The sequence below is a fragment of the Grampus griseus genome (genome assembly GCF_964374135.1).
Source record: "Grampus griseus genome assembly, chromosome: 1".
Lineage (NCBI taxonomy): Eukaryota > Metazoa > Chordata > Mammalia > Artiodactyla > Delphinidae > Grampus > Grampus griseus.
The window spans coordinates 139389913-139402242 of NC_139017.1; the positions used below are offsets into that span (position 1 = coordinate 139389913).

Below are 12330 nucleotides of genomic sequence, written 5' to 3' on the forward strand. Positions count from 1 at the left end.
TTAAGGTGATGAAAATTGACTGTGATGATGGCTGCACAAATCTGTGAATATACTAAAAAAGTAAAAAATAAAAAAATAACTGAATTGTATACTTTAAATGGATGAATTATACAGTACGTGAATTTTATCTCAATAATGTGTTACCCCCCAAAATTTTTCATTAAGAAAAAACTGTAACATCGCAAATTAAACATAGCTCTTTGAAAGCCCCACTACAATAGGAGGTAAAGGAAAAAAATTTAAAGGTTCATATTCACAAAGAAAAGAATGGGATGAGACTATAGCAAGAGCAGGGCAAGCCTAGATGCAAGACAATTTCCATCAAGGGATCCCAGAAAGATTCGGAGAACCAACCTCCACACAAATAAAATGGGAATAACTTCTGTATTTCTCACCGGGTTGCTGTGAGGAGCAAAACAGGAATTATATGTGAAAGTGCTTTTCAAATAGTAAAGTGCTATAAAAGTACACTATAAAGGAGCCTTATCATTACCTTGCCAAGTCATGACCCCAACGAATTGATCAGCTAATTCCTGAGGGAAACTCCAATGCTCCGGAAGACAAAGTGTTCCATCAGATCTTTCAGAACACAATTTCTCCAGGTTAGCAACCAGGACGTTCAGGCAGATGTTGACCAAAGAGTAGGGAGACGCCTCCTCCTAGCAAACAAACCCCCAAAGAAATTTGTTAGAACACATCTATAAAAATACAACATAAAAGTGGTCATGCCATACATCAAACTACTTAATGAGGATATCTTAAGATACATTTTCCTCACTCTAATGATTTATATGTAATAAAACTACCTTATTCCAACTATTAACTGAATGGAAGACTTCTATCTGTTGTAGCTTCTGTTGTATCTTTAAAAAAAATTAAGTTCTCTCAACCCTTCACTTATCTCCTGTTCTCTGCCAGCCACTGAAAATACAGGGATGAGTAAGATATAGTTCTAATCCTTTTGGAGCTAACAGTTTAGTGTGGAATACATCCAATAAATCTGACAACTTCATACAACATAAGGGACTAATCAAGCAGAAATCACATGGTCATTCATTCAATAAATATTTATTGAATGATTACTACATGCCAGAGGATAAGAAGGCCTGCCTATTCCCACCCTCATAAGTGTTCACACTGTAAAAGGTTGCTATACCCAGGAGGCTGTAGAAGAATTAGAACTGACAGATGTAAAACATCTTCTCTAAGAGACTAGCATTTGTTCATTCTACAAATATTTGAGGGACTTCCTGGTGGTCCAGTGGCTAGGACTCCATACTCCCAATGCAGGGGCCCTGGGTTCGATCCCTAGTCAGGGAAGTAGATCCCACATGCCTCAACTAAGAGTTCGCATGTTGCAACTACAGATCCCACATGCTGCAACCACGACCCGGTGCAGCCAAATAAATAAATTTTTAAAAACATATATTTGAAAGGTATGGCACTCAGACATGAAGAGAGAGTGATTAGCCAGAGACTGCATTTTTGTCAAAGGTTTCAACATGCAATACATTCACTGACCTCCACCTCACTTTTAACTGATTAAATTCCCTCCATAGTCCGAAGTATAAATTACTCCTTTACACATATCCTCAACTCCTTGTTCCCTCTCCTCCATTACACTCTAAGACATTCTCCTGGAAGAACTTCACTATTCACCTTTTTTATGGCAACACCCAGCAGCTAATCATCTATGAAGAGGGGAAGAGGGGACTTCCCTGGTGGTCCAGTGGTAAAGAATCCACCTTACAATGCAGGAGACCTGGGTTCGATCCCTGGTCAGGGAACTAAGATCCCACATGCCACGGGGCAATTAAGCCCACGCGCCACACCTACTGAGCTCGCACACCTCAACTAGAGCCCATGTATCCCAAACTACAGAGCTTACGTGCCCCAAACTACAGAGCCCACACACCCTGGAACCTGCAGGCCACAACTAGATAGAAGCCCGTGCACCACAATGAAAGATCCCACATGCCTCAATGAAGACCCTGTGTGCCGCAACTAAGACTCAACACAGCCAAAAATAAATAAATAAATATTTTTTAAAAAAGAAGAAGAGGGGAAGAGTCACACAACATAGTATGTCATGGAAAATTCATAAACATTAACTTCAAATGAGCCCTCAGTAGCTGGAAATCCTTCAAGGTCTCTTTAGACAGGGCACTTTCTCACCATCAGGCAAGAATTATTTCATGCCTTCTACTTGTTCCTCAAACCCATTTCATGCTGGTAACAGAATCTGACTCACTTCAGTGAGAAAAATGAAGCCACCTCACCATCAAATTTAGTTTGGAACTGCATGCATCTTTTCCTTGGTCTCCTCTTATATGGAAAACATGTACCTCCTTGCAAAGACCAACACTTCCACGTGTGCTGGCTGGATTTCATCCCTCCTGCCTTAGCCCCTCCTTGTTATTTCTTCATTCATGCACATCTTCAAACTCTCCTTCTCAAATGGATCATTCTTTTTTTTTTTTTTGGCCAGGCCACACAGCTTGCGGGATCTTAGTACCCTGAGCAGGAACTGAACCTGAGCCCAGGCAGTGAAAGCACCAAGTCCTAACCTCTGGACCACCAGGGAATTCCCATCAAATGGATCACCCTTTTTTTTTTTTTCCAATAAATTTATTTATTTTTGGCTATGTTGGGTCTTCATTGCTGTGGTGGGCTTTCTCTAGTTGCGGTGAGCGGAGGTTTCTCTTCGTTGCAGTGTGCGGGTTTCTCATTGCGGTGGTTTCTCTTGTTGCAGAGCGCAGGCTCTAGGCACACAGGCCTCAGTAGCTGTGGCACACGGGCTTCAGCAGTTGTGGCACGTGGGCTCAGCAGTTGTGGCTCGTGGGTTCTAGAGTGCAGGCTCAGTAGTTGTGGCGCACGGGCTTAGTTTCTCTGCAGCATGTGGGATCTTCCCAGACCAGGGCTCGAACCTGTGTCCCCTGCATTGGCAGGCGGATTCTTAACCACTGCGCCACCAGGGAAGCCCCTGGATCACTCTTAACATACAATTTATGCTCTATTATTTGCCTTAAAAACAAAAGCCTTCTGTTGACCCCCACATCCTCTTCAACCATATTTCTTCAGTAAGTTTACTCTGCACACTGTAATCACTATCCTGTTATTCATTTTTGTTTTTCTTTTAACTGCGGTCTAATTTACATATAGCAAAAAAATTACTTTTTGGTGTAGTTAGTTCAACGAGTTTTGACTGATGCATACAGTCGTGTACTACCACCATAATAAAGATATAGAACAGTTCCATGACCCCAAAATTCTCTAGTGTCCCTCTGCAGACAATCCCTCCCACCAACCCCAAGCAACCACTTATCTTCGTTCTGTCCCCAGTGTTCTGCCTTCTCCAAAGTGTCATATAAGTAGAATCATTAAGTAACTGGGCCTTTTGAATCTGACATCTTTCATTTTGCATAATGCATTTAACAAAGATTCATCTGTGTTGCTGCATGTTTTTGTAATTTGTTCCTTTTTATTGCTGAGAAGCATTCCACTGCAATGAATATACCACAATTTCTTTATTCACCAACTGAAGGGCATCTGGATTACTTGAAGTTTTTGACAATTTTGAATAAAGCCGCTATAACTATTCACAAAGTCTTGTGGGAACACAGTTTTCATTTTTCTTGGGTAGTTACCTAAAAATGGGATTCCTGGGTCCCTGGAATTCAACACTTCCTACATGTTAAGCATGTATTTAACTTTACATAACAGAGTGCTAACCCGTTCTTAGAATGTGACTGTACTATTTTGCATTCCCAAAAGAACATATGAGAGTTTCAACTGCTCCAAATCCTCGCCATTTCAGAATTCATGTCAGAAAGGAGCCAACGAAGCAAAAAAATTCCCTGAAACAGTCTCAGCGGACTTTTACTTGGGTCTCATACCCAGAATTGGTTCATATGCCCATGTGAAAATGGAAATTCTGCTTCCTGTGGGTAATTTCTCTAGCTCTATCTTCCAGGTTACTATTTCTTTATTCTGTGGCATTTAGTTCTTCATTGTTGAATTGTATATTGTTCTTTTTTCATTTTTATTTCATCTTTTATTTCTTTAATAAATTTTAAATACACTTATTTTATACTGTTTTGGTAATACCATTTTCTGAAGTCCCTGGGAATCTAATTCTGTTAGTTATTGATTCTGTTGATTTTTTTAAGATTTTTTTTTTAATGTGGACCATTTTTAAAGTCTTTATTAAGTTTGTTACAATATTGCTTCTGCTTTACGTTTTGGTTTTTTGGCTGTGAGGCATGTGGGATCTTAGCTCCCTGACCAGGGACTGAACCTGCACCCCCTGCATTGGAAGGCGAAGTCTTAACCATTGGACCACCAGGGAAGTCCCTCTGTTGACTCTTAATCATAGAGGTTCATGTTTTATAATTTAAGATTGTGAGCTAATTTTTTTTTTTTTTAAGGCCACACAGCACGGCATACAGGATCTTAGTTCCCTGACCAGGGATCGAACCCGTGCCCCCTGCATTGGGAGCGCAGAGTCTTAACCACTGGACTGTCAGGGAAGTCCATGAGCTAATCTTTAGTGAGAGTTTACTAGACTCCTGTGAAGCCTGGGAAGAAGATATGTCACATCAGAGAGATTATGCTAAATGCTACTTACTTAGGGGCATCACCAGGGGCCATTTTGATAATTTCTCAGCTACACATTTCCTGAACCAAGCTAGAAATGTCAGTGAAAACCCTTAGTCTGTATGAGGACAGACCTGTCATAGCAAATTTTTAGGACATATTTTTCTCACTCAAAATCCAAGCCAAAACTGACATGCTTCCCTGTTTCCCTTTCCCATAAGCAGATTGTTTTAGACCTACCATTTCACTGAAGTATGACCAGGCTTTGTCAACCCATGTTTACATATACACATATATATGTATATATTACAGTTCACAGTCTCCATTCAAACTTCCCGCCGGCTTTTGGCAAATGTCTAGTCTCTAATCTTTGGTTATTTTAGGGCCTGCTTACAGTGGTGATTTCCAGCTTCTTTGAATTGGGTGGGGATGCTCGGGATTTTCCTTACTTTGCATTTGAAAGTGTTTGTTATATTTTATCCAGAATATTTCCTTTTAAGACTTTATGACATTATTTGCCATATTATTGGACATGGCAGCCTCGTTTTCAAAATACAGTAAAGGGGACTTCCCTGGTGGTGCAGTGGTTAAGACTCCGTGCTCCCAATGCTGGAGGCCAGGGTTCAATCCCTGTCAGGGACCTAGATCCCACATGCATGCTGCAACTAAGAGTTCACATGTCACAACTAAGGAGCCCATGTGCTGCAACTAAAGACCCAGCAAAAGCAAATAAATATTTTTTAAATACAGTAAAGATTAAATCCATATAAAAGATGTTTAGAACATATGTAAAATATTTAAATAATATAATAAAATATAAAACAATATAAATATTTTTAGATATGGGGATATATGTATATGTATAGCTGATTCACTTTGTTATAGAGCAGAAATTAACACACCATTGTAAAGCAATTATACTCCAATAAAGATGTTAAAGATAAATAAATAGGGGGCTTCCCTGGTGGCGCAGTGGTTGAGAGTCCGCCTGCCGATGCAGGGGACACAGGTTCGTGCCCAGGTCTGGGAAGATCCCACATGCCGCGGAGCGGTTGGGCCCGTGAGCCATGGCTGCTGAGCCTGCGCGTCCGGAGCCTGTCTCCGCAACGGGAGAGGCCACAACAGTGAGAGGCCCACGTACCGCAAATAAATAAATAAATAGATAGATAAATAAATAAATAATAAAAATAAAAAGAACTCGAACACAGTAAAATATATATATATAAATACTTTTAAAACATTCTTGTATTCACCACACAGCTTAAATAGAATATACCAAATTTTTGAAGTTCCTTATATACCCTTCCCTGATGCTACTCCTCATCCCTTCACCCAGAGGTAATCATTATCCTGAATACTGTTTAGTTCTGCATGTTTTTGAACTTTATATAAATAGAATTATACTACAGTATTCTGTTACTGGTTTTTGTTTTATAAATCAGTAGCATGTTTTAGAGATCGATTTCCCATCAAGACCACTAATGACTAACGATTCTGCCTCTATAATATCTAACTACTGATTACATGATTCTAAATATTATCTATAAATCCAATGAATTCTAGATTACTACCTCCAGGTCAGATCTCTCTTTAAGCCACAGTGTTAGATAACCAGTTGTCTCCTTGACATATCTACTTAACTGTGTCACAAATACTTCAAACTCACCATGTATGAAACTGAACTTCCCCGGTCTTTCCCTACTCAGTAAACAGCATCACATCTACTCAGCTGCTTAATCTTTACTGACATTTCCTTACCCTTAATCAACATCCCACACAAGACAGACATCCAATAAATTAGCAAATCCTGTTGGTTCTACTTGTGCCAGACATCTTCCATTTGCTACCTACCTCACACCCAGACCCACTCCTTAATCTTCTCTACCTCTACTCTGAGGTGACTTGTGTGGAATCACTTCAGATAATTTCCCCAGCTCTTTCTCTTTTAAAGTACCCTGGGCTGGCTATGTCTCCCTCATCACTCCTCTAAAATCAGTCCTCTCTCCTGCTACTGACTAAAGGTTTGCATTCTTCTGAAGTTTTTTTTTTTTTAATATTTATTTATTTATTTGGCTGCACCAGGTCTTACTTACGGCACGCGGGATCTCCATTGCCACCTGCAAGATCTTCATTACAGCATGCGGGATCTTTAGTTCCGCATGTGAGATCTTCAGTTGAGGCCAGTGGGACCTTCACTTGTGGCCTGCAGGCTCTTAGTTGCAGCATGTGGGATCTAGTTCCCTGACCAGGAATTGAACCCAGGCCTCCTGCATTGGGTCGTGGAGTCTTAACCACTGCACCACCAGGAAAGTCCCCCCAAAATTCTTATGTTGAAATCTAACCTCTAATTTGATGATATCTGGAGGGAGGAACCTCAGGAAGTCATTAGGTCACGAGGGTGAAGCCCTCACTGAATGGAAGTAGTGCCCCTATCAGAGAGACCCCAGAGAGTTCCCTTGTCCTTTCTGCCATGTGAGAACACGGTAAAAAGATGTATATGAACCAGGAATTGGGCTCTCACCAGACACCAAATCCCCAGCACCTTGATCTTGGACTTCCTAGCTTCCAGAACAGTGAGAAATAAATTTATGTTGTTTATAAGTCACCCAGTCTACAGTATTTTAGTTATAGCGGCCCAGATGAACTAAGATATTCCTTCTGAGAGGTCCTTTGGGCCTAGGGGTGGCAATAGCTACTGTTACTGGACATTGAGTAGTATATTATTGTGGTTTTCCATACCTCTCCCTTATCTTTGGAAGTAGTCCCTTAATTAAACTCTCATTAAATTATCCCTATTCTGAATGTGTCATCTATTTCCTGCTGTGAGTATGACTGTTAAACCTCCCAAATAAATTTCTAGTTCATCCCCTTCTTTCTAGCTCCACTACTAATTTCTAATCCAAGTCACTACCATATCTTTTCCTAGAATACTAAAAAACTGCAAATTAGTTTCTCTACTTTCACTCTTAATCCTTTTCCAATCCATCTCTACCCAGAGTTTAGACTCATCATTTCTAAAATATAAACAGTACTATATAACTCTCCTAATGAACATGCTTTAATGGGTACAAGGTAAAAAAACAAAACAAAACAAAAGCTGCATTTTATATACAACTGACAATTAATTGGAAAATTAAATTTAAAAAATTTACAATAGCATTTTTGTTTTCTTTTGATTTGATTTTTGGCCACACCATGTGGCATGCGAGATCTTAGTTCCCCAACCATGGATCAAACCCGTGCCCCCTGCGCTTGGGAGCGCAGAGTCTTAACCACTGGGCTGCCAGGGAATTCCCCACAATAGCACTTTAAAAACCTCAGTGGGGACTTCCCTGGCGATCTAGTGGTAAAGAATCTGCCTTCTGGGCTTCCCTGGTGGCACAGTGGTTGAGAGTCCGCCTGCCGATGCAGGGGACACGGGTTCGTGACCCGGTCCGGGAGGATCCCACATGCTGCAGAGCAGTTGGGCCTGTGAGCCATGGCCACTGAGCCTGCGCGTCTGGAGCCTGTGCTCTGCAACGGGAGAGGCCACAACAGTGAGAGGTCCGCGTACCGCAAAAAAAAAAAAAAAAAAAAAAAAAAAAAGAATCCGCCTTCCAATGCAGGGTACCAGGGTTCGATCCCTGGTCAGGGAACTAGGATCCCGCATGCCACAACTACTGAACTTGAGCGTCTCAACAAGAAAGCCTGTGTGCCCCAAACTACAGAGCCCACGTGCCCTGGAGCCTTTGTGCCACAACCAGAGAGAGAAAACCTGCATGCCACAACTAGAGAGAAGCCCGTGCACGGCAATGAAAGATCCTGCATGACTCAATGAAGATCGTGTGGGCTTCCCTGGTGGCGCAGTGATTGAGAGTCCGCCTGCCGATGCAGGGGACACGGGTTCGTCCCCCAGTCCGGGAAGATCCCACATGCCACGGAGCGGCTGGGCCCGTGAGCCATGGCTGCTGAGCCTGCACGTCCGGAGCCTGTGCTCCGCAACGGGAGAGGCCACAACAGTGAGACCCGCATACCGCAAAAAAAAGAAAAAAAAAAAAGATCATGTGTGCTGCAACTGAGACCCAATGCAGACAAAATAAATAAATAATAAATTTTTAAAAAATAATTGAACAAAAATTTAAAAATTAAAACCTCAGGGAATTCCCTGGCGGTCCAGTGATTAGGAATATGTACTTCCACTGCTGGGAGCACGAATACGATCCCTGATCAGGGAACTAAGGACCCGCATGCCCCAAGGCATGGTCCCCCCTAAAAAAAAATCTGTTTTAAAAACCTCACATATAGGCCTGACTCAGGAAGACGACAAAAATCTAAATACAATAGTATCCATAAAGTTTAGCTTACAATAAAATATGGTAAGAATCAGGACAGAAAATAAAATTAGTCAACAGAAACAGACCCAGGGAATCCCCTGGAGGTCCAGTGGTTAGGACTCCGTGCTTTCACTTTCACTGCCTAGGGTGCGGGTTCAATCCCTGGTCAGGGAACTGAGATCCCACAAGCTGCGCAATGCCAGGAAGGGAGGGAGGGAGGAAGGAACCCAGAAATAACATAATTAGCAGACAAGAACTTTAAAACAGATATTATAATTCATGGATATAGAGGAGAATATGAATATAATGAGGGAATAAATATGCAATCTCAACACAGAAGTGCAAAATCTGAAAAAGACCCAAATGGAACTTTCAGAGTTGAAAAATACATTATTTAATGTAAACAACACATTAGATGATATTATCAACAGATTAGATACTACAAAATTAAAGATAAGTGAAGTTGAAGGTAGCGCAATAGAAACTATCTAAACTGAAACAGAAAAAGTCTGGGAAAAAAAAAGTGGAGAATCATAGAACTCCAAGGCACAATCTTAAGCAGTTTAATACAAATGTATAATTAAAACTCCAGAAGAGAGGAGTTATTGGGGAAGAAAAAATATTTTAAGAAATAATGGTCAAGGAGGACAATGTCCTACACTTGGAATCTATGAAATTATTTTACAGTGTAATATTTATTGAATTACACAGTTAATTCACCAGGTACAAAGAACAACAAACTTAATAGCTTTCTTTTTTAAAAAGTCAAAAAATATTGACTTTAGATACAAAATATAAACCCACTGATCCCAGAAGCAAAAATGGACCCAAAGTGAAATAAACAAAAGATACCACAACATAATAAATGTCTAGAAACCAACAATAAAGAGAAAAACCTTAAGACTGGGGGAGGGGGGAACCAGAGGTAATGTGGACACAGTTTAAAAAAAAAAAAAAAAGGAAGTATGACCACTAAATTTTCATCAGAAGCAATACTAGCCAGAAGACAATGAAATAACATTTTCAGGGATTTCCCTGGTGGGCCAGCGGTTACGACTCCACGCTCCCAATGCAGGGGGCCCAGGTTTGATCCGTGGTCAGGGAACTAGATCCCATGTGCCACAACTAAGAGTTAGAATGCCACAACTAAAGATGTCGCATGCCACAACTAAGAACCAGTGCAGCCAAATAAATAAATATGAAAAAAAAAAGAAAAACTAAGTGCAATGAAAATATCTTTCAGAAATAAAAGTAAAATAAAGACATTTTCAGACTTTTTTTCTTATTTCCTAATTCCTTTAAGAAATAATTGATTGATCAAAGAAAAAGTAAAAACAATATATTGTGCAATTTCTAACATGGAGAAGTAAAATGTATTATTTCAAAAGTACAAAGTACAGGAAAGAGGTTAGAAAATGAAAGAATACTGTTGTAAGGTGAAGCGATATATTTAAAAGTAGACTGTGGTAAGTCAAACATGTATATTTTAAAACCTGGAGCTGTGACTCTCAAACTTAGAACCCCTTTATACTCTTAAAAATTGTATTACATCTTTCAACATTTTCTGCATTAAAACTAAGAAATCTTTAAAATATGTATTAATTCATTTAGAAATAATAAAAGTTAAAATAAAAATCAAATGTTGACACAAAGAACATTTTTTTTTTTTTTGGCCACACCGTGTGGCTTGCAGGATCTTAGTTCCCAGACCAGGGATTGAACCCTGGCCTCGGCAGTAAAAGCACCAAGTCCTAACCACTGGACCTCCAGGGAATTCCCAAGAAAGAACATTTTTTTAAAACAGCTATATTTTCAAAAAGAATTTTTAAAAGTTTAGTGACAACGGCAGCACTGTTTTACATTTTTGCAAATTTCATTAATGTGTGACTTAATGAAAGAGAATGCAGTCTTAGAGACCCCAGAGGTCTTGAGTCCACATTTAAAAAACTGCTATCTTTGAGTGACCATTAAAGAGAGTTGGGGTGGAGCAGGGAAAGGAGAGGAACAGAACTAGTAAGTCAACAGAAGAGATAAAATGAAACTTTAAAAATACTCAACTGAGGGAATTCCCTGGCAGTCCAGTGGTTAGGACTCCATGCTTTCACTTCTGAGGGTGCAAATTCAATCCCTGGTCGCAGAACTAAGGTTCCGCAAGCTGCGCAGCATGGCCACAAAATATATATGTGTATACTCAGTTGAAAAGAAGCCAGGCAAAGGAGAAACATGACAACAAACACATAGGACAAATAGAACACAAACAGCAACTTAAACACAACAATTTTGATAATTATATTTACTCTAATTTAAAAGGCACAGATTGTCAAACTGGATTAAAAAAGCAAGCCTGCTGTTTACAAGAGATGGGCTTTAAACAACACAGCATTGTTTAAAAAACACTAACCATACGGACCCTGGAGTGACTATGTTAATGTCAGAAAAAGAAGCCTTCAGGGAAAGAATATTATCAGAAATCAAGATGGACATTTCATAATGATAAAAGGATGAATTCATCAAGAAGACATAATTCCTAATGTATATGCACTTACTAACAGCTTCAAAGTTCATAAAGTAAAAACTGAAAGAATAAACAGAAAAATTGATGATTACAGTTGGAAGTTAACACTTGTCTTCAGCAACTGATAAAAACAAGTAGATGGAAAATGAATAAGAATATAGATTAACATTGGGAAATCCCTGGCAGTCCAGTGCTTAGGACTCTGCGCTTCCACTGCAGGGGGCACAGGTTGGATCCCTGGTAGGGGAACTAAGATCCTGCATGCCACACTGTGTGGCCAAAAAAAAAAATGAATATAGATTAACATTCTCAATCAACTTGACCTGACATTCATAGAATACTATACCCAACTACAGAACACATACTCCTTTTAAGTGCACATGAACATGCACCAAGATAGATAATATCTGAGCCATAAAACAAATCTCAATAAATATAAATGGATTGAAATCATAGAGCATGTTTTCTGACAACAATGTATTTGCATTGAACAAAAAGATATGTGGAACATCCCCAACTATTTGGGAATTAGGCAGTACACTTCTAAATATCCCATGGGTCAAAGAAGGACTCTTAACAGTACTTATAAAGTATTTTTAACAATATATCAAAATTTATGAGCACTTCCCCCAAGAAGTAGATATAGTTTAAAACCTTCCCTCAGGGGGAGGGATAAATTGGGAGTTTAGGATTGACATAACACACTACTATATTTAAAACAGATAACCAACAAGGACCTACTGTATAGCACAGGAAACTCTGCTCAATATATTCTGTAATAACCTAAAGAGGAAAAGAATTTGAAAAAGAATAGATATATGTATAACTGAATCACTTTGCTGTACACCTGAAACTAACACAACATTGTAAATCAACTATAGTCCAATATAAAATAAAAATTAAAAA

General features: G+C 39.5%; 1 protein-coding gene across 1 annotated transcript in view; it reads right to left on the bottom strand.

Annotated features, from left to right (window-relative positions):
• Window positions 1-12330, bottom strand: part of ZYG11A (zyg-11 family member A, cell cycle regulator) — a gene marked incomplete at both ends in the record, with an annotated part of 58110 nt that overhangs the window by 42931 nt on the left and 2849 nt on the right. Inside the window, one exon of the mRNA XM_082650091.1 lies at window positions 494-659. Within this exon, the coding sequence (XP_082506217.1) occupies window positions 494-659 (166 nt within the window). The remainder of the gene's footprint in view (window positions 1-493; window positions 660-12330) is intronic.